Source organism: Dipteris shenzhenensis, chromosome 10 (genome assembly GCF_047967505.1).
Source record: "Dipteris shenzhenensis isolate YYH24624 ecotype China chromosome 10, Dip_SZ_1.0, whole genome shotgun sequence".
In the NCBI taxonomy this organism is placed as follows: domain Eukaryota; kingdom Viridiplantae; phylum Streptophyta; class Polypodiopsida; order Gleicheniales; family Dipteridaceae; genus Dipteris; species Dipteris shenzhenensis.
The window spans coordinates 53,919,071-53,946,867 of record NC_141605.1 but is presented as its reverse complement, the minus strand read 5'-3'; the positions used below and the strand labels follow the sequence as shown (position 1 = coordinate 53,946,867).

The following is a 27,797-nucleotide window of genomic DNA, read 5'->3' as shown; positions in this document are numbered from 1 at the left end:
CGTTGCCACTAGCACACTTGAACGCTGCCACCGACACACCACGCTCTACCACTCAGAAACCACCACGGCGCTCCGCGAGACCCTCCCAACTCACCTCGATGGCAGCTAGGAAGGGACACGTGAGAGCTTTTCCCGGTTTCCTCCCGGGGGAAGGTCCTCCGAGTGTACCTCCCGAACCCAAAAAAACCACGCCTTAAACGAGTAGAAAGGGGTAAACGATATTTGCAAACATTTGGAGGTGGAATGATAATAAGCAAAAAGTATGAAGTAGGAAGTAGAGTCAAAGAGGGCTTCTTTTTCTTCCTCACTCTCTCTCTGTGTGTTTTTTTCTGAGAGAGAGAGAGCTCCTGGCCTCAGCTTGGCCAATTTCCCTTCCTGTTCCTGCTTGATCTTCCCCCCCACCTTCCCATCTTCTTCCTCCCCTCCCAATTCCTCTTTGGCCTCCCTCTCCTCTTCCGTTTCATCTTCGCCATGTCTCAGTAACAGATCCCCCTCCAATCTTCGCCCTGCATCGCTTCTTCTCCTGGCTTCGCAAATTTTGGTTTATGGCTACCTATATCGCTTCCGCTGCTTTCCGTCCCTCCCTGCTTGCCGAGTCCGTGCTTCGCCGTTGCAGGCCCCCGATTGTCGTCGGCACCCCCCCCCTGCGCGAGGTTGAAGGTTCCCCTCAATTCTCGTCTCCTGCTGCTGGTTGCAAGGAGGAATTTCTTCAGGCATGGAGAGATCGATCTTCTGCAGACTCTCAAGCCAAACTTTTAGCTTCCAAAAGCAACATCAACGAATTTTGCATCTCGGGATCCCAGGTATTCCTAAGATCGAATGGCGGCATACCTTCCAAGAAAGAGCAGCACGACTTGGGCAGTTTTGGAAGAAGAATTCTGTTGCAGTCTACGTCTTCACATCCAACTTTCTTGAGCCACGGTTACCACAGCTCGTCTAGGCTCTCATTCTCTGCTGCTATGCCAAATTGCTCTCAGTTGCACCCCTTTCACGCATTCAGATGGTTACCTTGCCATGAGTTCTTTCAAACTCTTTCATCTACGGGTGGCTACAAAAGTTTTGCAACGTCCACAGCTATTAGTCCTCTCTCAACACAAGAGGTGACTGGGCACGATTTAAATTATCCCAAAGGCCCCGCCGTGGTATCCGACGGCACCAGAGAAGACACTGCACCAGGGGCTTTTCGATCCCCTTGGGATAGATTAAGTCTTCGAAACTGGATCAATTTTCCTGTCAACGAAAGTAAAACCATGGTTACGACCTTTATGGTATCGATGATGTTCAAATGGTTTATAGCAGAACTGAGGAGTATTCCATCTGCGTCTATGTATCCTACCCTTGAAGTCGGGGATAGGATCATCGCAGAAAAGGTGAGCTCTTACAAATTCAGGTTATATAACGATTTGAGTTAGCAAAGCAGTCATCTTTTGGTGTGTATTTGCGAGAGTTTTAGGATCGTTCAAGCCTTTTATATTCGACATGTGTCATGATAGACGTTTGGTATCTATTGTCTCTAATACGCCGTAACAATACATGTGTCATAGTTTGGTCCTTCTCGTTTTACAGAGTTGGGTTCCTCGAGTCCTTTGTGCCTTTCTTTGGTTAATGCTAGCCGTAGGTTAGCAATGCACATAAGCGTTATCTTTATTCCACGGTTTTTTTCTCTACTGGAAATCGGTTTTAACATACAGTCCGCTTTTATCTGAATGCTTACTTCCATTTCAAAGATTTATGTATACCGATATGACCACTTAGCTGAAGCTCTCGATGTCTTACTGATTTGGTGAAAAACAAGCGGTACATAGCTACAGTATTTATACGTGAAGACCTTTAAAATTTGGATTGCTGGATATTTGAATAGGCGTACATTTGAAAGAGCATATGTTCAATAATCTTCTGCACCCACCATTGGGCGCATGATGATGTCATTGGGATGCCCTTACTAGCTAGCTCTTGCTATACGTGATGGAGTGACGAACTGCAGCGTTTGTTTGGTCGTGTCCTAGAGCCAACTAGATCTGCTACATTGGTGGACATACAAAGCTGACCTTGAGGCTTGTGTAGTTCTCGTTGAAGTTTGTGGATTTGATGATATTGTGTAGAAAGTGTTTAATTTTAGTGACGGACTATCTTTCTAAATACGACGTGTACCTAATAGAAAATGCTAGTATCACGTACGTTCATTGGCCACCAAAAATCCTGTATACAGATCTAGAATTTGTGCATGGACGCTTGAATAGGTAGGGGGGAATATATATAACAATATCTAATTGAGGTAATGGAAGGAAAACCCAAAATTTGAATATCCACACGTCTTGTTTATACCACAGTTTGACCAACGTACATGTATGTATACCTCTACTCGGGCTAAAAAAGGGCCTCGATTTTGAATTTAAGTGGTCACTGGTATCATACTTCATGTCAAATGTATGGGAGATAGAGATTAAATATTCGCCTTCACAACCAGTTGTAGCGTGGAAATTGATGTGAGCTTTTTTTGGGTTAGAAATGTCAGTCTTACGGTCTTAAGATTGTATTAATAGAACATACACCACGCTGCATTGCTGTGCTCCACCTCGTCGTAGGCTGACCTGTCTTGGTCTTATTTGCAAAAGTAGCTCCAATGGTGAGTTTGAGAGCTTTTTTCCAGGTGTCGTTTCCAAGGAGTGAAGGGAAAGCTTGAAGCTTGATGTACAGCATTCATTACGTGAGGACCTGAAGGCCTTCCCACCACCTGTTGTTACAGCTGTATGGCAGCCTGGGCAGGTGAAGTGGACCTCAAAGGGAGCATGGTGCCCTAAGGATCTACCCACATGGCATGGACGCTGCTATATAGGACATAAAATTTCCATATTTCTCAACACAGGACGCACTCTCAATCGGACAGACTATTGTGTGAGGCATGCTCTCCTTGCAACCATTATAGGCATCGATGCCCTTGAGAGGAGACATTTAATGCTCTACTCTGCCACCCCCCCCAAGCCAAGCAGCCACTTCCTACTTACGAGACAGGCACCCATAGGACTACTAACCTAGTGTTAGTGTATTACGAGACAGGCACCCATAGGACTACTAACCGTCCTAACTAGTGATAACTAGCCCTTGGGCTACTTAAAGCTCATTACTACTAGCGACCATTGTCTAACCTCTTATTTCCCAACATAAGACAACCCTTCAAGGCCATAGCTACTCATCAGCATATAGAGTTGACATCCTTGGCAATATTATTAGGCAAATCGCCTTTTGAGTTTGCTTGTAGGTTTCCATGTAGCATTCTTTTTTGAATCATCTTTGCACTTAACTAGATATCTTGAATTAGTGTATCTTCTATATGTTCTTTTTTGACAACAAGAATTCTCTCACCCAAAGGACCCAAAGTCCATGCCACTCACCACATCCTCGACCTCTATGGTTACCACCACTATTTCACCACCATCATCCGCCTCATCATCTACGCCACCTCTCTCCTCCCCCTCTCTTGCATCATCATCACAGGTCTCCTCTCCAGTAGCCTCACCATTGGCCCCACCGGCCACGGCTCCACAGTACTTTCCCCTCGTATCACCTCTACCTCTCAGTCAACCACCCTTCGTCACCTCATCCGGCCTCGCTACTCCTACATACCACTCCCCCGCCCAGATCATGCTGTCCCCACCCTCAGTACAACGTCAGCAGCCCACCTTCATTCCAACCCCTCTCGAGATCCAGTTCCCACCTGGACCAGGACATCTTAGGCCCCCACCAGATGGTTGGGACTCCCTATTGGCTGAGATACATAGCATCCGGGCCTGTCAGGCAGAGCTGACACATTACTCCCAGGAGCAGGCCCGCATTATACACGAGCAAGGCACCCTTATCCAGGGACTCAGGCACGACATCACACAGCTTCGAGAGGAGCTCGGGACCCTCAGAGCAGTGCCTGGAGGGACCCCAGTCATAGAGATGGAGGCACAGATAGCCACGATACAGTCGGCTATAGTAGAGACGACTAGATGGGTGGATGTGGCGAAACGGGAGCCCGCAAAGGCAACCGTTTCAGCCGCCATACAGGAGCAGTAATAGAGGGCCTTGAAGGCCCTCAACATCCGGATACGAGGGATCACGCGAGACAGCACCAACACCACTACGACGCCCATGGAGGAGGCGATCACCTTTGTGACCACTACCATGGGGGTCCCTGACCATGGCATAGAGGGAGCATGGCGTGTTGGGAGAGATCCCAACCGAGAGCAGCCCCTAGTCATTCGCTTCAAAGATTCACATGCTCGACTAGCGACACTCCGACGCCGAGCCGCTCTACGAGATCATCCCACCCTGTCCATGGACGAGGATTTGACACCACTACAGATTGAGGAGCGACGAGTTCTTCTGCAGCAGCGGGATGTTGCCTGCAAGGAGGAAAAATGGGCCGTGGTCCAGGTTGTTGATCGGCACCCGTCAGGCTCCCACCCGTATCTCCTAGGGGGACGGGGCCTATGAGACTCAGGTTTCCGAGACCCTAGATTGCACCATTTGGAAATGTAATGGTACCTTATGGTCAGACCCAAGGAACTTCTCGGAGTCTTATATAGGACGAGACATAGTCTTTTACACGGAGACACACCAGAGCCCTGAGCGTCCACTACCGATAGTAAGTGGCTACACATGGGAGTCAGCCTTCAGGGATGAGACGAGGGATACAGGAGGAGTTCGAGGATCAGGTAGGGTCGCAGTATTGTACAAGTCTTTCCTCGCTAGAGCCATCTCCATTGAGAGGAAGGACGCACACTCCTGATTCATGTGGATCCGGATCCGACGCACAGACACCCGTGAGCTTTTCATAGCAATATGCTACTTCCCGCCAGACACATCCCACTTCGCCAGAGTGGCATGAGAGGAGGGTGAGACATTGCCATATGCACCCTTACATCAGGATATCCCAAACATTTCAGCCCGTGGGGAAGTTCTCCTTGTTGGGGACTTCAACGCCAGGACGAGCACGCACCAGGCACCACTTCTGGACTTTCGAGACGACTCTATCATGCTACCAGACATGGACCTAGATGGAGCAGGTATGACCAGGACCTCATCGGACCGACACGGCCCTGTTACACCATATGGACACGCGCTCCTTGATCTGGGCAGGATGCATGATCTCATCATCTACAACGGGTTTGACCTATGGCCCTCCTCAGGTGGCTTTACTTGCTTCCCACACGGGGGGGGCACTAGTGTAGTAGATTACATCATGGGATCCCCTACCTTCACTTCATGTATCAGCAACTTCACTGTAGTATCACTCCCTCCAGGAGCTGATCACACATACCTATTCTTCACTATCGCCACCCCACACTTAGCCACACCACACACACCATATAGGAAGCACGACACCTACCACGACATACACTTTGATCATAGCCTCTCACCGGCCTACTCTGGACGGCTAAACAGACTCCTAACGTACATCAATCACATACCACTCATAGAGGACCATGCTGCCCTGATTAGTCGCACACTCCACGAGGCTGCCCTCCAAATCTTTCCCCACACCACACGGTCCACTAGACCACCACCTCTTGGTTACGTACCCTGCAACAATTGGTACGATGCGGAGTGCAAGGCTTATCGCCGACAACTCTGACTTGAAACCAAATGCCACCTCCCGAACACACCAGACACAATACGCAAGTACCGACGTCTCGTACGTCGGAAGAAGCAGGCATTTCTTCGTCGAAATGAGGAGCAGTTGCTGCACATCTTGTACAGCAACAACTCTAAGGATTTTTGGTGGAGATTCCTTGAGCGTAGGTCTCCATCACCCCTCACCGACACGAGAGTCTGGCACACGTATGCACACCATCTTTATGATGTCCCACACCAGCCCACTCCAGATCTCATACACACACGTTGCCCCACCACTTGCTCGTTGTTCACCAGAGGGGGAGCCAAGGACGCGACATTGAAACTGCACAATGGCCGAGCTAAGGATCACGAGGGGCTATGCACTGAGTTTATCGCATATGGGATCGACACGTTAGCCCCGATCCTAGCAAAGCTATTCAATGACGCTGTTTGCCTTGGCTTCCCCCGCACCTGGACACTCAACACCATCACCCCCATCCACAAGGCAGGGGATCCCATGGACCCGAGTAACTATAGGACTATCATGATTGGACATGTGATGTCCAAGATCTATGCTGCTGTATTGGATGCGTCGGTCAGCCTGTTTGCAGAGATGAGAGGGCTCAGAGCAGAGGGTAAGGCCGGTTTCAGGCGAGACCATGGGACTATGGATCACATACTCACACTCAGGAGTGTCATTGAGGAGGCCAGATCACGGAAGGAGAGGGTATATTGCTTTGTGGATTTCCACAAAGCCTTTGACACAATACCTCGAGCTCGTCTCATCACACGCCTACAGACACTGGGATTTGATTAGGAGATCATCTGGGCAGTCATGGCACTACATGAGAGAGTCTGAGGTCGAGTTCGGACAGGCGCAGGTTGGACAGATGAGATCTTGAGTACCATAGGAGTCAAATAGGGTTGTCCCTTATCACCGACCCTATTTGGCCTCTACATCGATGAGCTTGAGACTTTCATGGGGGCGTTTGGAGGGACCGGTTGCTCACTTGCCGGGATCATCATCAGGATTGATTTGGAGGTCAACCTTTGCAAGATCAAGGTCATGATCTTTAACACCTCTCGAGCAAACATGCAATGGAAGCAGTTTACTTTTACTTTCGATGGGTCACCAGTTGAGATCGTATCCTCATACACTTACTTGGGGGTCATCTTCTCCGGCCCAATCTTCACGATGAGACCAGCGATGCAGGCCAGACTGAGCAGGGGATACGCCTCACTAGCTCGGCTAGAGAGACAATGCTTCCACTCCCCCTTCTAGGACCCTCGGACCAAGGCTCTTCTCTTTGGCTCCTTGGTCCGACCAGCCGGTATGTATGGCAGCCCTTGTTGGGGGCCTGACATGTCAGAGATAGAGTGGACACGGGTGGAGCGCCTGCAGATCCTCATGCTCTCACGGATGATTCAGGGGAAACCGTCTGTACCACATCACATCATTCAAGCCGAGTTTGGTGCTTCTCCACTCCAGCTAGATGCAGCCTTTCAGACCATTATATATCTACATTGGGTTAGATCATATGGGGACTGCACATCAGGGAGACAGAGGTTGCCATGGTTGGCTCTCGATTCCTCCATGAGGTTAGCAGCAGAGGGAGACGAGCGATGCTGGTATGCACGGACTTACAGATGGTTTGTGAGACTAGGGCTCCACATCGATAGGATACCTCCTTTTCAGTACAGTTTAGATGCCTCTCTGGTACTCCCACCCACCATCTCGATCGGGCCACACACCAACCAAGTCATTCGTGAGGATCTTCTGTAGCTACACACCTTTAGGACCTGGTTGGAGCCGAGGGAGCTTCCAGTGAAGCTAAGTTTCTACAGAGATTACTGTCTTCGTATTTCAGAGGAGGGATTCATCACACCACCGGGGTACACTGAGCTTCATATGCCTCACTCACTACGGATCTCCATCGGACAATTTCGAGTATCATCACACCGCCTCCGCATAGAGAGCGGCAGAGCAGAGGCGATTCCTAGGGAGCATCGCTTATGCATATTGTGTGACTGTCGAGAGGTCGAGTCGGAGGAGCATTTTATTTTCAGGTGCCCAGTGTACTACGAGATCCGAGGTCGCTACCACTGCCTCTTTAAAGACAGCTCCGGGCTCCTTTCCAGATTCCTCGCCTACCCAGATCAGAGATGCCTCGTGGCCTTCATTCACGAGGGGGTCCGACACAGAGAGTACGTACTTAGGCGACGGGGCTTGGCCACATCATCAGACACCTCTCAGAGCAGGATCACAAAGTTCTTCCCATCGAGTGACATTGATTGTCCAGTCTCTAGCTGCAGACATGACAGAGACCCTGACCCGACGATCGCAGCACGACACACGAGACATCGAGGGGACACAGATCACTGTGGGAGACCTCCCATCATTGTTTAGACTCGGGATACGTCCCACGGGAGTCATGGTGGCTCTAGTCTTGCGTCGAGCCTCGTCCAAGAGACCAAGACGTACAGCACCCCTTGACGGGCACCAGCGTCCCATCACCGGCTATGCACCAACTAGGGTGACATGACATACGGAGGATTCCGCTCCACTCCAGTCCTTTTCTTTTCATTGTTACATCCAGATGTATTTGGTTTGATTATGTATGATCAGACTTAGGATTCAGCATGGGTGATGATGCTCATTTCAGTAGCTCGATCCTTACTGTGATTTGTATCAGGTTTTCTTTCAGTCTCATAGACCCATCGGTCTTTCGAAGACTCTAATAAAATTTCTTTCTTTCTTTCTTTTCTTTCTTTCTCTGGGTAATAAAGTCTAGAAGACTCTCTTCTCCTATTAAACTATCACTTTCAAGTAGTAGTTTTTTCAACCGACAAATATGAAATTTGGATGTCTCTACAACCTTCTGGTAGGGCCACTTTGTATGCAAGCTCTCCTTTGAAGTGTTTGTGAATGGTCCACATTACCTGCGAGACAATTTTGGGCACTCCTCAGCTTTTAGCGTTTTAGAGTACTTAGGTACACATAAAGCTTTCTCACCTTCCTCAACTTCAACGTTGCATTTATGATCCAACAGTGGCCACTAGTTGAGCTTTATAACTTCCGTCCTTTCACATGTGCGAGCTGCTAGAAGGAGAGGGTTTGCTGCGAAGTCTGTTCCAGCCATCAGAGAGTTGTCTAACTGCTGCGATTAGGGTTTTCGAGCCTTCCTTGAGGGCTCCAGGACTCCTGCGACTTGTACCAGGAGGCTTGCGAATCTTAATCCAACCCTGCATTTTACATCCTCCCTCACATCAAGTCTTCTCGTGCAGCAATTTCAAGAGCATGGAGAGATTTCTTTTTTTCACCTTTGCCAGATTGCATTGCTGACTGCCTACCAGAGGTCCTAGTTCTGTGATCCTGTGCCCGGGGTCGGTTTCACAGATTTGTCCCCGTGGCAGCCCTCTCTTCTGCCCACCTGGCTTCCTCTCTTTGCCCTCCCATGCTGCTGGTCTTCCTCCCCCATGTCCTCCTTTTATGGGGCCTCACAGGTGAGGTAACCCCTAAGCCTATTACATTTTATTGCTAAAAGATCCAACTTCTAGGGCTGATGGCTGCTGTGTAGATGATAATGGGATTTATAACAACAGTTTTCAGTTTTCGAAATCAATATGATTTCTATTACAGGTATCTTGGTTGGCAACTTTAAGATGTATGTTGGTAATGGAGAAATTGTTGCAAGTTCATGTTTTGCTTTTGTTACTGACATAGGATGGAACTGTGGGAACTGCCTACCTGGTCTCTAGCAATGATCAATACTTGGACTTGTGATCAACAGATGCAACCTGCTAGCATCTCAAGAGCTCTGATACCTCTGCAAAAAGGATGCTACATGGACACTCCTTTTTATAAGATAGCACTTTCATTAAACTGCCATGTTGCATGGTGGGTGCAGATTGTTATGAGCAACGATCTGTTGTGGGTGTGGGTATGTGCGCATGTGTGAGATCATATGTCACAGTAGCTAGGCCCACAATGTGAGTGAATTAAAGCTATTATATTTTTAGTAGGAAGAAATTATTTTTTAATGAAAAATCTCTCCATTCTAGAATGAGAAAGATTTATTACTTCAAGGAATAGATAACTTGTCTTTTTCACGGCAATTTGAGGTGGTGGAATGACTGGATCAGTGCTTGTTGTCGAGTTTTTCTCTTGGCTAGTCTCTCAGAGAAGTAGGATATGTATACAACCATTGAGTGGGGAAGATTTAATATTAGACATCTATAATAAGGTTGTGTACCTAAAGGTATTAGTTTGGGAACTGAGAGGACCTTCAAACAACCTACATGAGGATCACAATGCTTGGCTGATTGGACAATTTCTTTACTTTAGATCATAGGATTTTTGATGTGATGTGTGCTTTTTTAAAGTCTCACCAATCACACTAACTATTGCTTAGTATAGTAGTTGAGTTTTGAATCTAGCAATGATGAAGACTATGTCTTGAAATTGATAAGATTGTTTTTCCCCCCCAGGTTTCGTACTACTTCAAGAAGCCAGAAATCAATGATATCGTCATTTTCAAGGTTCCACCAGCCCTGCAGGTATGCTTTTAATTTTATAGTTTCAGGGTATCTGTGGAAGTTGATGATGCCAAATCTGGATGTAAATTGACTACCTTGCTCTTGTTCTTGGTCGCAGGAGTTAGGTTACAACCCAGGGGCTGTTTTCATCAAAAGGGTGGTTGCAAAGGAGGGAGATTCAGTAGAGGTAATGCTATTTTTTCATCTGTTGCTGGTTTCGGAGCCTTCTTTTATGTGATGCTTGGATTGAAGATAATGAGGAGTGTTAGAGGTTGGATTGGAACAGACCATGTCTAACAATGTGGGCGATTTAAAAGGGAAAGTTATATTACAAATGTATCATTATGAAATTTTTGCAGAGATGGCTGCAGTGAATCTAATGACCCTAATCCTGCTTCTTGTTGCATTCTGCTTATGCATTAATGTGCATGCACCCCTGTCAAATGAGACATTCCGCTTTGATATTGTCCTTCACTAAATCTCAGGAGTTTTTTGTGGAAAAGTCACCTCCCCATCTGTAATCCCCCATATGAGGAGAGCATGGGGGAGGTAGACTTGGAGATGATGTGGCTGCCACATGAACGGCACATAGGCTGCCATGTGGGCAGCATACTCAGAGAAAAAAACATTGACATGGGGCTGCCTCATTGGCAGCACATAGTCTGCCACGTGGGCAGCACACAAGAGAAGGACCTTGCAGTGTTGGAGCTCACCTCATGGACAACTGTATAGAATTGCCACGTGGTATGCAGGAGCAAGGTGTTGACATATCTCACCTTATGATCTTTAATCATGGGATATTCTAAACGGCAGCTGCAGCAGCAGGAGTTTTGGGTGTATACAGCTTGTCTACCTTTCAAATGATTGGGCCATTCTTGCAAACACATCTGAGGCTCTTCATATCTTAAAACATGTAGATAAATGTTGACATCTTGTTTTGCTCACCCATGCCTCAACGAATCTTCACATCATTGTTGATCCTTTCTGGAGCAGCTCACTGTTGTTAATAAAACTAGTCACAAGTGAAAGGAACACACAACCTTCGAGGAGTCAGAGCTTAAATGTAAGGAGTCCTAGCTAAGGACTCTAATTTGTGATCATTAACTAATAATGAAAGAGTTTGAGAAGTGGGAGTAAGTGAACAACAGAGTGACCACGATTTACGGAAAGTAATTATATTCATGACTGGCCTCTCTTAATATGGAGAGTGAAGAGGTACAACTGAAAGGTCATGCACACCAAGAGTTATGTACTTGTATGTGTGTATCCGTTGGGAAAGGGTATACATGTCTTTAAATATAAAAGTTTCTTTTCCATAGAGGTATATGTCTCTTGTGAAGGGTTATGCCTCATGGGGCGTGTCCCGTCGAAAGGGCATACAAATGTCTCTCCACAAATCCATCCTTAATCAAAGGTACGAAAGGAATATAAGGCACAAATAGTGACATCTCTCCCACTCAAACAAAGGGCGAGGAGGAAAGTGGAGTTTAGTGTAAAAATCGTTAGATCGAATGCTGCTGAAAATCCTCTTGAACAAGCAATGGGTGTTGCTGCAGTTCTTGTGTGTCTGCCAAATAGGGTTGCAGTCATCAAGATCTCTTGAGTGGATGAGGCGGTGAGAGGCTTCTTGTTGATGATGAGTCAAGTATCTTTCTTGGGAGAAGTAGCACTTAATCATCTTCGATTTCTGGGACATAGGAATCTGGAGAAGATGGCTTCATCACCTGGAATAAATAATTTCAGCTATAATATGTGAAAAGAAGGGTGGATTTCCCCCCAAGATGGAGGCAAAGCCAACTTGTAACTTAATTGTGAAATTTTTCTGAGAACCCAGGATGGTCTAGAGTATTGTGGCAATCACTTGGAAAAACAGACTTCTTAGTCTTGTTGTGATGAGGGCCCTACAAAGAGGAGCATATGAGCTTATAAAAGAATATCTTGCATTTCTTGGACTACTTGATCTTGGATTTCTTGGTACCCATTCTTGCTCTTGATCCCGAACTTGTAAAAGAATATGGTACATTTGTTGGACTACTTGATCAGCAAGGGCCACTTGGTGTTGAACCACAAAGTTGGTAGTTACCGAAGGAGTAGTATGACCGTAGGCTGCTTGGAGAAAGTCATATTGATAGTACAAGGGAAAGAGTTGTTGTAGGCAAACTCAATCAATCGTAGATACTTTTCCTAGGACGATAACTATCCTTGAATATAAAGTTGCAGCATGGCTTGAGGACTTGATTCAAACTTAGCCATCGCTTTTGGGATGGTAAGCGGACGCAAAGGGCAGAGTTGTTCCTAAGGACTGAAACAGTGATGCCTAAAATTGATTGGCAAGCTTAAGATAATGATATGCTTAGGTAAATCATGTAGTAATGACATATTTCATTCCATATAAGAAAAGTGCCGCAACTTCTAGAATCTTGGGCATTGCAAACCATGTTGTAATAAGAAAGGGGTCTTGTTAATGCTAGGATGAGCTGCATAGGGTACAGCACGCATAGGGTACAGCACTGAAACCTCTCAGTGCTCTCTAAAGGGGAAGGGAAAGATTGTTTTGTATGAGATTGTGTAATATTGCTTTCTCTTAGATTTGCAGGATGAAAAGGGACATATATAATATTGCTTGAGAAAAGATGAACACATGATAAAGGGGACAAGACACGCCCCCCTCTTATCCAGGTTCTTAATGAGATACAAGCCCAAGGTGTTGAAGTAAATCTTATTAACACCTTCCAAACTTGAGACCCAACTAAAAGGACTTAGACTATAGCTAGTGTTGGGGTAAAGGCACATTGCCACCCTTTAAATGTTACGACCGCTATGACTGTCTTAAGACAGTCATAGGGTGAATACCTAATCCTAATAAAACCTTTGAGTTTGTGGTGTGGCTCAACACATTCTTACACACCCACACTCCCTAGTGTCAACTGTCTCCTAACGTTCCACCCCCCTCTTTCCCACACAAGTGGTATCAGAGCCTACCTCCTCCCTCTCTCACTCCGGTCTACCCCTCCCTCTCCCCTCGGGCCTCGTGCCCTCTGTCAGCAGGCAGCACGCGGTGTGCTTCAGGGCGGCAGCAGCAAGCAGGGCGAGCTCTTTCAGCTCGCAATCGCTGCTCAAAGCAGCAGCAGCCGCGCGCAGCAGGTGCGCGAGCAGCCATAGCTGCAGCAGCAGCTAGCTGCTGCTAGCTGCTACCAGCAACCGGCGGCTGCAGCCTACAAGCAGCCAGCGCGCGCAGCGCGCAGCATCGGCCGCGCGCAGCCAGGCTACACAGGCAGCTGGTCGCGACCGCGACCAGCCGCGACAGGCAGCCGGCCGTGCAGCTGTTAGCTGCCGGGTCGTAAGACCAGCAGCAGCTGGCTGCACACAGGCAGCCGACCTCCATCAGCGGGCGTGCACGTACAGGTACAGCCGTACCGGCTGTACCCTCAGCCAAGGTTCGAGTGCTTTTTTTTTGAGAATTTCGACATTTTTTTTGGGGATCCGTGCCCTCGCAAGTACAGGGTACAGCAGGTACTCTGTGCAGGCACAGCAGGTACTTGCAGGTACAGCAGGCACAGAAATTTTTTTTGGGGGAAGAAGGAAAAGAGTGAAGAGGACTCTGCTCTTTTGCGTGGTACATGCAAGTACGCGCAGGTACAAAGTACAACAAGGCTGTTTATACATTTCCCGAGGAAAACTGTGTTTTTTTAAAGGTACAACAAGTACTCTCATTGTCCCTCTTGCTAGGAGGTGACCGGGGCGCCAGTGTGTGGTTGTTTGCACAGTTTTTGACGGGAGATCATATGCCTTGATTTTGCAGAGGGCTTTTATGCTTTTGCTGAGTGCAAATCTTAGTTTTCGGGTGACAATTTCATAGGGCTTTTGCCTGACAGTGAATGCAGTGTATGCCTTGGGGCAGTGTGGAGCCAGGGTGCCCACATTGGTCTCGTTTTCCACAGTGTATTAGTGACATTTCTTTGCAGGTCACATTTTGTGTACGACACTTAGAAAATCTCAGTTGAGCCATGCTTGGCCCGGGCGCATCGAGTTTACTCGGTCCCTAACTGTCCATCGTTGACAGTGCTCAAAAGATCTTCTTTTCGGTGTTTGTACGTTGGGATCTGTGTTGCTACTGTGCACATAGGCAGTTTATGCATTACATTGTCAGGTGAAAGTGCCAGGAGAGCGCTGAATTTTGTATGCTACCTCATTGTTGAGGGTGTTTATCACTTGGTACAGGTATTGATCAAGGGGCTTTTGCCCAGATTGTGCTTGAGAGCACTTTGGTCACTGTGTAGAGACTTCAGATGTCTTTTATCCCCTTGACATAAGGGTGATTTGTTGGGATTTGTCCCGTGCTTTGTTGCAGGTTTGTGACAGGCTGAGGTGTTTGGAACATTTTTTCAGTGGTCAGTATAGTGTATGCCAGGTAATTGATGCATGTTTAATCAGTGCAATACCTCATCTGAGGTGGGAGAAGTGATCAGGACATCAGTGTTTTGTGTTTCGTCAGATGATGATGCACTTGTAAAGCACTTGTGGAACAGCTGCAGCATTCTGTAGTTACTGTTTTATGCCTATTTGAGCATGGTACAGTGTGTCAGAAGGTACAGTGACTGGAGGGAAAATTTTCTGTTTTGCTGCAAGTTTTTTGACAGTTTAAAAAAAATAAAAATAAACAGCACTATTGTGAGTGCTCCTGGCTCTTGATAGAGCAGGTTTTCTGAGAAATCAGAATTTTATTTAGTCATTTTTTGACTTACAAGGAGTCAGGCACTTTCCTTGTCTGATATGGCATCAGGGGGAAGTGAATCCTCAATACTGAACATAAAGAAATTGGAAGGGGCACACAATTATGCATTATGGGCAGAACAGTGTTTGAATGTACTTCTGCTAAAGAAGATTTCTAAGCCCATAAGGTTGAAGGGTGTCAAGCCATCTGGGATGGCAGATGATGAGTGGGAGGAGCTTGATTTGTCCGCAAGGGCGGCTATCATGCTTACTCTCACTGATTCTCTTGTGTTCAATGTTCAGGCAAAAAAGACCTCTTATGGCCTATGGTAGAGGCTAGAAGAGTTGTATGCCCAAAAGAGTTCAGCCAGTAAGGTTTATTGGTTGAAGAAGCTTGCCGACCTTCGCATGAAGGAAGGTACAGCTATGACCTCACACTTGAGTGAGTTCAATGCCATCTTTACTCAGCTTATTGCACAGGGTTTGAACTTGGACGAGGAGTTCAAGGCTGCATTTTTGCTGTGTACCCTCCTTGAGAGTTGGGACACTTTTAAGACAACCCTGTCTAATTCAAATGTCACTCTTATGTATGCTGATGTGGAGAGCTCTCTTCTCATGGAGGAGATGAACAGGAAGAATAATGCGGGCAGCAAGTCTTCCAATGCTTTGCAAGTACAGGAAAGAGGTAGGACTCAGCAGAAGGGGAGATCTGTTGGCAAGTCCAAATCCCGCAGTCATTCCCGTGGCAAAAAGGATATTGAATGCTTTTACTGTGGCAAGAAGGGACACGTGAAGTCTAAGTGCTTCAAGTTTATACGGGATCAGAAAGCCAAGAAGGCTGAGGCAAAGGATGCAGGCAGTGGAAGCAAAGGCAAAGGCAAGGCCAAGGGAGATGACACTGATGCAGTGAATGTTGCAGCAGAGGACAGTGACAGTGACAGACATGATGTATTATGTTCTTCTGCTGTAATTGCACATACATTGGTTGTTGATGGCCATGACATGCACACCTGGCTCTTGGATTCAGGTGCTTCTTTTCATGTTACGCCTCATAGGGAGTGGTTTACTTCCTACACTGGTACTCATGGAGTTGTTCACCTTGGGAACAACTATGCATGTCAGATTGCAGGGATTGGCAGTATACAGATAGTATTCCTTGACGGACGCATATTTATGCTTGATGGTGTTCGCCATGTGCCGCAAATCAAGAAAAATCTGATTAGCACTGGCTTGTTGGATGACAGTGGTTACCACACCACATGGGGGATTCCAAATGGGTGATTACTGATGGCCAGGTTGTAGTGGCTGAGGGTTATAAGAGTGATACCTTGTACCCTCTTTATGTTTCCAGTGTAGGTAATCATGTTGTTGCCATAACCGAGCTGCCGAAGGTTTCATTGTGGCATAGCCGGTTGGGACACATGTCCGTTAAAGGAATGCAAGAACTATCACGTTTGGGTTATCTGCTGTCTCTTTCATTTTCAGATTTGCCTACTTGTGATCATTGCATTTTTGGAAAGCATTCTATGACTCCTCATAAGAGGAGAACTCCCCAGAATAGAGCACCGCTTGATCTAGTGCACACTGATTTGTGTGAGATGCCACAGCTATCACTAGGGGGTGCAAAGTATTTCATTACTTTTATTGATGATGCCACACGCAAAGTGTGGGTCTATTTCTTGAAGCATAAGAGCGATGCCTTAGATGCTTTCAAGAAGTTTGTCGCTCAGGTTGAGAATCGGACAGGATGCAGGCTGAAATGCCTCAGATCCGATAATGGGGGTGAGTATGTGTCACATGCTTTTGTACAGTTATGCGAAGCTAAGGGCATTAAACAGGAACTCACAGCCCCTCATAATCCATCTCAAAATGGTGTGAGTGAGCGGATGAATCGAACTATTCAGGAGAAAGTTCGATGTATGTTGTCTTATGCTGCATTGCCCCATGGCTTTTGGGCAGAATCCGTGCAAACAAGCAGTTCACCTAATTAACAGGTCGCCGAACAAGGCTTTGGAGCTGAAAGTGCCAGAGGAGGTGTGGTCTGGCAAGCCACCTTCATACAAGCACTTACGTGTGTTTGGCTGCGAGTGCTTTGCTCATGTATGCAAAGAACTGCGCACCAAACTGGAGCCAAAGTCTTTCAGATGCATCTTCATGGGTTACGGTGACGAAGGTGAAATGGGGTACAGGTTATGGGATCCTGTTAAACGGAAGATTATACGCAGCAATGACGTCATCTTTAAAGAGGATAGTGTACACAAAGAACCCATGCAACCTGTGGAATACAGGAGGGTTGTTTATGATGATGTCGGACAGCAAAGAATGCCCATTAATATGCAGCAGCAGGCTGCTGTAAATAACCCTGTTCAAGAGGGTATACAGGCTGAAAATCAGCCAGACAATTTTGCCAATGATGCACCACTGGATATGCCAGCAAATGGCGCTGTAGGACAGCCAAATATGGTGGTACAGCCACCCGTCATGCATGACGAACAGGCTAGACAGCAGCCTAATACGGAGCATTTTGTTAGGAGGAGCACCCGTGTATAACGGCCTCCTGACAGGTTTGTTCCAGGAGCCAATAATGTGGCTGATTTTATCATGCTGACAGATTGTGGTGAGCCTTCCAGCTACAGGGAAGCTATGGGAAGAACAAAGAAAAGGAAGTGGGAGAAAGCCTTGCAATCAGAAATGGACTCCCTACTTCAAAATGATACATGGGACTTGGTGCAGCTACCTGCAGGCAGAAAGGTTTTGCCATGCAAGTGGGTTTACAAAGTCAAAGTGGATTCAAATGCTTTACCGAGGTATAAGGCCAGATTGGTTGCTAAGGGATTTAAGTAGGAGAAGGGCATTGACTTTGATGAGATCTTTTCCCCTGTAGTCAAGATGACTACTTTGAGAGCAGTGTTAGCTCTTGTTGCTCATGAGGACATGGATTTATGTCAGATGGATGTGAAGACTGCTTTTCTTCACGGAGATCTCCATGATGAGATCTACATGAGTCAGCCAGAGGGATATGCTGTTAAAGGGACAGAGCAGCTTGTGTGTAAGCTCAAGAGGAGCTTGTATGGACTCAAGCAGGCGCCAAGAGAATGGTACAAGAAGTTTGATGCCTTCATGTAGTCCCAAGGGTATCATAGGTGTGAGACCGATCACTGCTTGTACACCACTCATTCTATATGTGGATGACATGCTGATTGCCAGCAAATCTCAGCAGGAGATTATTGCTTTGAAGAAGCAACTACATAAGTCTTTTGACATGAAAGACTTGGGTGATGCAAATCACATACTAGGTATGCGGATTACTCGTGACAGGTCTAAGGGACTTTTGTTTCTGTCACAGGAAGAGTACATTGGCAAGGTACTGCAGAGGTTTAAAATGGAGGGGGGGAAGTCTATTAGTACCCCGTTGCCTCCACATTTAAAACTTAGCAGTAAGGACAGATGATGATAAGGCTGAGATGGCCAAGGTTCCATATGCATTTGCAGTTGGTTCTTTGATGTATGCCATGGTTGCCACTCGTCCGGATATTGCTTTTGCGGTGGGAGTCATCAGCAGGTATATGGCAAATCCAGGCAAGCGGCACTGGGAAGCGGTGAAAGGCATCTTGAGGTATCTCAAGGGTACCAAAGACTTGTGCATATGCTATGGTAGGCAGGATGCATTGGTGCATGGTTTTACAGATTCAGACTATGCAGGAAATGCAGATAACCGGAAGTCTACTACCGGTTATATTTTCACATTTGCAGGAGGTCCTATATCATGGGTGTCTCGGTTGCAGAAATGCATTGCACTGTCAACCACTGAAGCTGAATATATTGCAGCCACTGAGGCTTGCAAGGAAGCAATATGGCTTACTCGGCTGGTGGGAGATTTGGGCATTACAGGAGATATGCCAGTTTTGCATTGTGATAGTCAGAGTGCTATCATGTTGGCAAAGAATCCGGTCTTTCATCAGAAGACCAAGCACATAGATGTGAAATACCATTTCATCAGGAAGGTACTGGAAGACAAGCGGCTTGAGCTTGTGAAGGTGCATACTGATGATAATCCTGCAGATTTGCTCACTAAGAGCTTGCCTACAGAGCGGTTTGCACATTGTCGCCGCATCATGGGATTAGGATGAGACCATTCTTATTTTATGGTCTTGTATACAATAACTGTATATTGCTGTAATTTTTATTCTTTTCTCCCCTTTAGGCACATTGGCCTTTAGGTGGGAGGTTGTTGGGGTAAAGGCACATTGCCACCCTTTAAATGTTACGACCGCTATGACTGTCTTAAGACAGTCATAGGGTGAATACCTAATCCTAATAAAACCTTTGAGTTTGTGGTGTGGCTCAACACATTCTTACACACCCACACTCCCTAGTGTCGACTGTCTCTTAATGTTCCACCCCCCTCTTTCCCACACAGCTAGAGCTATGTACGAGATGTGAAAATGAAGCTCAAGGCTGAGCAGTAAGTCTATATACATAACAGTGTCTCAAAAGATAGGCTAGCTAGGGTACTCAAAGGGCTCTCCAATCCTGAGGGAAGACGCCTACACAATCATCAATGTTTTCACACATCAGTAACACTTAGCTAATGCGTCGAAAACAAGATTCTGATTTAGCGTAACCGTGCTGCAACTTCAAAAGCTTTGCATAAAACATTGTAAATCTGCTACAGATTTGCCTCAAAGTGTGAGTAATAGCTGTTGGGAGAGAGTAGGATTGCATAGGTAGTGTTTTGCTGCTCTATGGTCATGTGGAAGTTAGCCAAAGCTTGGCGAGCATATGAAGATCTAATTTGACTATTTGAATGACATTGGTTTTCATTTGAGGCCAATAATAATAAGTGGCACTAAGACATCTGTAAGTCTTGTTGATACTAGGATGAGCTGCACAGGGTACAACACTACGCTCTTTGAGCAAAAGACTGCAGAGAGTCTTGTCATGTGGTACACAGATGCAATTTTGATAATACAGAAGATCATCTTGCAAGGAATATGTGGAGAATATTTAGGACTCCAAAGATGAGGGTGTATCCTAGTGAAGAAACTTAAAGGCGCTGAAATCTTAATCATGAGTATACTGTCCTTTAAACAGCTCATAATACCCATGGACACGGTAGTAATGCCAACAGAAACCATGAGAAGTCTGCTGAGCGCATTTGCGACAACATTGCATAAACTTGGAATATGGTCGATGCTTATGTTGAAGTTAGCCAAAAACTCTACCAATTTAGCTTGGTGAGCATTTTTAATGGGAATATGAACTTAAGGAATGATAATTTGTTCTGACCGCTGCATCTGGGCCAGGGAGGTAGTGTTTCTGCGCTAAGGAGGTAATGTTTCCCGTCACAAGAAGCATGAACTATGGCCAAATATTATGTCATAATGGGATTGAATGTCTGAAAACTTATGACTATCCAATGTCAAAGGCAATGGCACGTCCATCTTACATAGGCACCATCAGAAGCATCGGTCATAACCCTTAAAGGAGGTTGGGATCAGGGATCACCTTGATCATTGTAGAGATAAGAGCTTGTTTAAGTTGTTGAAACTATATTCGGTTCATGTGTCATTCGATGAGAAGATTCATACTTATTTGACCAGCCTGGGTCCAAACAATAGTCCATCTGAGAGTGTTGAGTGTTGGAGATATCATAGCCAAAGAGTGTGTTGATGGGATGTATTGGTGTGTAGTACTAGGAGATCTAGTGTTAGTCCTTGTGTGAGCTATGTGTGAATGCCATGTGTCGCTATCCGTGCAAGTGTGTGAGTGTGTAGCCTATAAGGTTTGTACTTCACTTGTCTCATTTAGTGATGATGAATGAATGAAAGACTTCATGGATTCTACATTTGTCTACCATTTCTTCACTCCCTAGCCTATCTCTCTCTCTCCCTCACACCATGTTTTTAACATGGTATCAGGGCAGGTTAACCCTGCAATAGCTGCCACGTCATCTCTGACCTAATCCTAACCCTAAACCCTAATTCTGCTCAAGCCCCACTCCTCTCAGCCGCCTCAGCTGGAGCCTTTCCTTTCTGCTCATTTCCACCACAGTTCAGCTTCATTTCCATCTCCTTCCAGCTGCCTTCTACCCGTTTAGGGTTTTTGCACAGCCGCCATCTCTGCAGCCCTCATTTCGCCTCTGTTTTGCATCTTCTTGTGACTGATCATCAGTCGATCCGATATGTGTTTGAAGGGGATGATTTGAGGGGCAAGAAGGTTTGATGGGCTGCGTTGATGCAGGATTTTGATTTTGAGATTCGATATAGAAAAGGTGCTTTTAATAGTGTTGCTGATGCTTTAAGTCGAATTAAGATGGTGAATGTTTTGTCATTTATCGAGATATCCTCTGACCTATTTCACTCCTTGAGAGGGATTTGCACGATTGATAGTCATTTCAGTCATTATTGGCAGAAGGTCCAGGATGGTACCGGTATGATTGACCAGGACTCGAGGATTGTGCCACCTATGGTTCAGGCGGTGGGAGGTCAGTGGATGATTCAGAATAGCTTGTTGTTCCAAAATGAAAAAATGTGTACCAAATGTGTCGGGTCTTCTTCTTCGGGAGTGTCATGACACACCTAGTGCGGGACATCCTGGAGTACACAAGACTTTGTCTTTTGTAAAACATAGTTTTTATTGGCCTAAGATCAGAGAATTTGTTCAGGACTATGTGGTAGGTTGCCGTACTTTTTAAGTGACCAAGGCAGAACGCCTTAGAAGCACGGGGTTGCTACAACCCTTGGACATCCTTGGTAATAAGTGGGAAAGTATTTTCATGGATTTTATTATGGGATTGCCACGAACACACAAGGGTCATGACTCCATATGGGTTCTCATGGACCGCTAGATTTATACCTACTAGATCCACAGTCACAGCGACTCAGTTGGCTCAACAATTCGTTGACTAGTTGTTTCATCTATATTGGATTACCGGCTGACATAGTCGGTGATATGGACTCTAAGTTTATGAGTGACCAGTTGTTTTGTCTGTATTGGGACTCAAGTTTACAAGTGAATTCTGGACGCTTGTCTTTGACAAGTTAGATACCACTCTTAGTTTGAGTTCCTCTGAACATGCCTAGTCTGATGGTCAGACAGAAGTTGTGAACCAACTTCTAGAGGATATGCTTTGGGCATATGTTTCCAAGAGGTAGTCATCATGGTAAGACTACTTACCTATTGTTGAATTTGCTTATAACAGTGCAAAGCATTCTAGTACTGGTTTCAGTCCTTTTATACTTATGTACGGGTTTCAACCTAAATCTTCAGTAATGGTCGGATTCAAGGGAATCAAGAATGATGCTGCAAAAATATTTTTGCAAGATATGCAAGAGATGTTGCAGTTTGCCAAAGAGTCTATTAGAAGCGCCCAAGACAGGGACATATTCTATGCTAATAGACATCGTTCGCCTAGGGAGTTCTCTACTTGTGTTTTTTTAAGGAATCCAAGAGTCTCAGTACTAGACAGGTTAGGAAGTTATCTCCCAGATACTGTGGTCCATTCAAGGTTATCCGAAGAATTGACCACGTTGCATATGAAATTGATTTGCCTCCTAATGTAAGGATTCATCCAGTCTTTCATGTTAGTGGGCTGAAAGAAGTGATGGGTGATGAGGATCAGGTAGTTACTCCTTAGAAACTTATAGAGGTTGAAGATTTAACCTTTATACCACACGAGCTTGAGAGTATTCTTGGCTTTCGTGAACGTCAAGTTCAAAATAAGATGATCATGGAATATAAGATTAAGTGGAAGGATCGTGTCGAGGAGGACTCTACATAGGAGACATTGACTAATCTTTTAAGAGAGTTTCGAGACTTTGTTTTGAACTTAAGAGTGAGTTAAACTTGCTGCTACTCTCCATTTGTCAAGCATGTTTCAGTCGATGTGTCAGCCGTCTCTTTGGGGCTAACATCATTTAGTTCTTTCATTCACAAGCGCCAACATGATTGTTAGCCTTCTCTTTGGGGCTACCATCATGTACCTGTTTAGTTGCAAGCACCAACCTGATTGTCTTCTTGCTGCTGCAAGCCATGTGACAGGCCACATGTCGACCTTTACATATATCCAAGCCAATTTCTTAGCTCATATAACATGTTGAATCAGAATGCTTATGGGCCACATTTTGATGTGTGTTGCATGTGCATAAATACACCACCTAGCCATTCACATTCATGTGCACCATGTTGTGCCACCCAGTTGCTTGTAGGATTCGATTTACTAGTGTTATAAGGGCATCTCATGTTGTACATGAATTCTTGTGCACTCTTGGATTTCAAATTTATTGCCATAATTTGATGTATGTTGTCTCGATTGCATGTGTATGTGAATTATGTCTCCTTAATTTGTAGACACCTAGATTTTTCATCAAAAGGAATTGAGATTCTCTTTAAGCTATGATTTGAGGTTATTTCTAAGGTACCTAGCATTAATCTCCTAGTTTGCAGTAGAAGGATTTGTAATTGATGTTAGTTGGTGTCTCTCTTTATACATTTGGGTGACAACAAATGCTCGTCTTGTTTTAGGTGCGAAATGGCGAACTCATTGTTAACGGGACTATGCGCGATGAAGATTTCATTGCTGAACCTCTCAATTATGACATGAGTCTAACGGTGAAGTTTCTTCTCTTTGAATAAGGGTGTTTTTTTTTCCTCATAAACATTTGTTCATGACAATACTACACATCCATGAGTCTAAAAGTTTAGCTTGCACAAAAGCAAATTGGCTTCTCATTGTAGAGTAATATTAGGTCATAAAGGCTTTGATATTTTTATTTTATGTTGGGAAAACATTGTAAACGGGTATACAATCAATAGACAAAAGTAGATATCATTATAAAAATTTGTGTCTAGGTACTTTGATTTAGAAAATAAATGATAAGTGATAATATGGCTGAAAGGAGGTCCAAATAATGTTTAAAATGCTAGGCCTCAACAAAGCAATGTTGAACGTGTACATGGAATGAAGGATACGTCAACTATGAGGGTTAATTGACGTATCACAAAGTATGCAAAGGAAATAAAAGACACTCCTAGTTTTTGCTCTTGCGAGCTCCCTCCCCCTTCGCTCCCCGTCTACCCCCCCCTCGCTACCTGCGCGGCCCTCTCCCTCCCTCCGTCGACTGCTGCCGTGCAGCCTTCGCCCCCTCTCTCCGCTACGCTCTCCCCCTCTCCGCCAACTCCTCCGCCCGTCGCTACCCCCCCCCCTCTCCTCGCTACACTCACTCCGTCCCGCTCTGTCTCGCTCCCCTCCTCTCCTCTCCTCTCACCTCACCCCATCCCACCTCCCTCCGTTCCGCTCCACTCTCCTCGCCCTTCCCGCCTCGACCCCCCTCTCTCCGCTCCACCCCGCCCACCCATTCCGTTCACCTCACCCCGCTCCACTCACCGCACCCCGCTCCACTACGCTCACCTCACCCAACCCGCCTCACACCACTCCGCTCCGCTCACCTCACCTTAGTTCACCTCACCACCCTTAGTCCTCGCCTTTTTTTTTTTTTCCACCCCTTGTCCCCGCCCACCTTCTTCCACCCTTAGCCCTTACCTCTCACCCCCCTCTTCTTCTCCCTTCACTTGCCTCGGGAGTTTGCAGTTAGTCAAGCGATATGGCGGCTACGTGCCCGGAACCGGTGGCCCCGACGGACCCCCCCCTCCACCAGCCTATCGCGTTACCTTGATAGAGCACCAGGTCTCCTTGGTGAAGCAGGCCGCCACGGACTTCTCCCAGACATCAGTTTATGGGAGGGTCATTGGCTTCTCTCCTTCACGAGCAGACATCAGGGATTGGTTGCAGTCCACCCTCTACCTCGAGGACAGTCACATTGAGGAGGTGGCACTCATGGGACGTGGCATTTTCTGGCTTAAGCTCTCCTCAGCACAGGCTGTGAGCGACATAGTCAGGCGATCCCCTACTTCTGTGGGTGGGAAGATCATCCTCATGGTCCCTTGGTACAGGGGTTTCAGTGTAGCGGACTTCGATTCCCGCTTTCACATTCCTCGACACCCAGTTACCCTTATCTTCCCAGGTCTCGCAACCGAGCTTCGCCCGATCATCAAGGACCTAGGGGCACACTTTGGTTGGCCTATGCAGGATACTTACGTTGATGCGGCGGCAGCCCAAGGGGTGCCACGTGTCAAAGTGGCAGTCCTTGATCCACAGAGCATCCCGTCGGAGTTCGAGATAGAGACAGACACAGGAGTGGTGACGCAGCGCATTCTGGTCACTGGTCCCCCAAACCAGTGTCTGAGATGCCATGGCTTCGGGCACCAGGCTCGCTCTTGTCCTCGCTTCACGGGTACAGATTCCCAGAAGACCCCCGTTCAGGCAACTCAGGATCCTCCGCTCCAGTCAGCGACATCCCCTCCCTAAGGGGAAGGCTGGACGGAAGTCAAACGAAAACAGAAGGGCAACAAGGCAGGCCCCAAAAAACCTTCCCAGCCACAGCCAGAGCCCCCTCAGATGATCCCTACTCATCAGCAGCCCGGTAAGGGGAAGGAGAAAGGAAAGGAGAAGGTCAGCCAGCCTCCCCCTCATCCCTCACCCCGCCCTCCCCCACCTCCCCCCTCCTCGATTCTCTGACCCCCACCCCCCCTCCAGGATCACCCCCCGCACCAGTGGTTTCCGCTCCACCCTCTTCCTCGAGCATGACCCAGAAGGAACCCACCCCCCACCTGTGCCATCTTCAGCCCTGAAGCCTGCACAGACCTCACCCTCGTTTATCCTTCCGGGCCCGACGGCGGGGATAGGCCTTTCCCCACAGGTGGCCAGCACCCCTCCCTCCGGTTCAGACTCCTCATCTTCATCCCCATGCCCAAGGGCTGCTCCTAGAGCTCTTCCATTGGAGTTTTACCGAGCAGGTCCTTGGGACTACTTGGATGCAGCGGGTATTGGCTCCTTTCCCGCATGCCTAGACATCAGCATCTTCTTCCTCCGCAAGGGAGCGGAGGGTAAGGTGTCCATCCTGGCTCCGCACGATGGTCCTAGCTATTCCTTCACTATCTCCAGTGAAGGGAATGAGCAATGGACGAATGAAAATGTTTGGGAGACGATACAAGACCAGACGCAGGAGCAGGTGCAGGACTAGATTGGTAGCAGAGCAGCGGAGCTTCTTCAGCAGCAGTGGCAGGAGGGCGATGTTCGTCTGCGTTGGCGCCACAGCGCTAAACGTTTCCAACTCCTGGTCATTATCAGACCACCGCTGGAGTGGGCCTACGCGGAAGGGCTTCGCCCCTGGAGGACTTCAGAGGTTGCAGACTTCTACAGCATTTCCTTGGCAGAGGCGTCGAGCTGGTTAGAGAGAGCTTACTACCACGGGACGAAAGGCCTTTCCCCTCTACTGAAGGTTTTAGAGGATGGGTCCGATGATCCGGCCTCTCCTTCGAAACCTTCACAGAAGCGCCCTCGTCTCTACACAGGACATCCTCCGACCACTTCGACTTCGACCGCAAGCAAACAGCTGTTTGTGGCCCATCTTCCCTCCTCATGAGTTTACGCATTATCTCTTGGAATGTCAACGGGTTCCACTCATCAGGCACCCGTGGCCCCAGGAAGATGGTGCTCAGACAGGAGCTCCAGCCAGTTTTGGTGGGAAAGGTAGATGTGCTCCTACTACAGGAACACAAGCTTTCGGCTTCACAGACTAGTATTTGTGGGAAGGTCCTCATAGGACGCTCCCACACCTACTGGGAACCTTCGATTGGCGAGCAGGGGAGAAGCGGAGGTGTCTGTACCTCCATCGACGCTTCTCTAGTTCAGCATGTGTTTGGTTCTTGCACTTTGATCCCAGGACGGGCGCTTTGGGTGGGCTTGCATATTGAGGGATCCTGCATCGGCATCCTCAATATCTACGCTCCGACTGATCTCAGACGTAGATTCATTTTTTGGAGATCCTTGACAGACCTATTACCAGAGATGGACTCTTGGATTGTAGGAGGGGACTTTAACAACCTTGAGACCTTAGAGGATCAGCAGGGAAGGGGCCCAGAGTTTCTCGGTATAGCTCAGGCAGAGCAGGCAGATTGGGACTCCTTCCTCTTTGCAGTTGGAGGCCGGGACAGCTGGAGGGAGCCTTCCTTTCGCAGATGGCCTGGGAGTCTGGACTTCTCTTGGGGTTACAGGAGGGAGGGAGGCAGACTCCTGGAGAGACTGGACCGTTTCTATGTCAGTGATTGGGCGCTTGGCAGAGGAGGAGAGTCAGGAGTGGTTCCAGGGACGACACTTTCAGACCATGCCCCAGTCATCCTAGTCCTGGACTCGGCCTCTCAGTCCTCACCTCCACGTTCATGCCGGATCCCAGATTCCATATACACCAGAGCAGCGGTTCACAGCAGGATTGTGGACCTATGGGAGCAGGAGTGGGACCCTACGAGGGATATGGCAGCACAGGTAGCGCAGGCACTTGATGAATCATGAGTCTAGCCGCATTTGCCAGCAGGAGGCGATTCAGGTCAGACAGCGGTGTTGGGCGCGGGAGAGGGGTCTCAGACGTGACCTCGCCTCGATTCAGAGGATGCAGCAGTCTTCTCCAGGCTCTGAGGAGCTCAGACAGCAGGAGGTTCGGGCCTGGGCCATGCTAGAGGAGATCACCCAGCGTCGCTCAGAGTTTTTATTTCATGCTTCCAAGTCCTTCTGGGCTAGGAAAGGCGACAGGATGTGCAGGGAGTTCTTCAGGACTCATGGACAGAGGTCAGCAGGGGAACAGCTCCGTTCTCGTAGGGCGCAGGATGGTAGTGTCAGGACAGATCCAGATGAGGTCCGGGACTTAGCGACAGACATCTACAGATCTTTATTCCAGCAGGAGCCCCCAGACCCTCGTGGTCGCATTTGCAGGGAGGAGGTGTGGAGATCTACACCGAGACTCGTGCAGCCCAGCATGAGCGATACCCTTCTCGCATCCTTCACAGTTGTGGAGATGCAGGATGCGGTGAGTGCTATTGATGGGCAGAAA

At 47.2% G+C, this 27,797-nt stretch overlaps 1 protein-coding gene across 1 annotated transcript in view; it reads left to right on the top strand.

The window, feature by feature from the left end:
* Window positions 1-297: 297 nt before the first annotated feature.
* LOC147897980 (thylakoidal processing peptidase 1, chloroplastic-like) overlaps window positions 298-27,797 on the top strand; it is a 33,922-nt gene continuing 6,422 nt past the window's right edge. Inside the window, exons 1-4 of the mRNA XM_087380353.1 lie at window positions 298-1,370; window positions 10,090-10,158; window positions 10,256-10,324; window positions 23,377-23,463. Of these exons, the coding sequence (XP_087236479.1) occupies window positions 546-1,370; window positions 10,090-10,158; window positions 10,256-10,324; window positions 23,377-23,463 (1,050 nt within the window). The 5' untranslated portion in view covers window positions 298-545. The remainder of the gene's footprint in view (window positions 1,371-10,089; window positions 10,159-10,255; window positions 10,325-23,376; window positions 23,464-27,797) is intronic.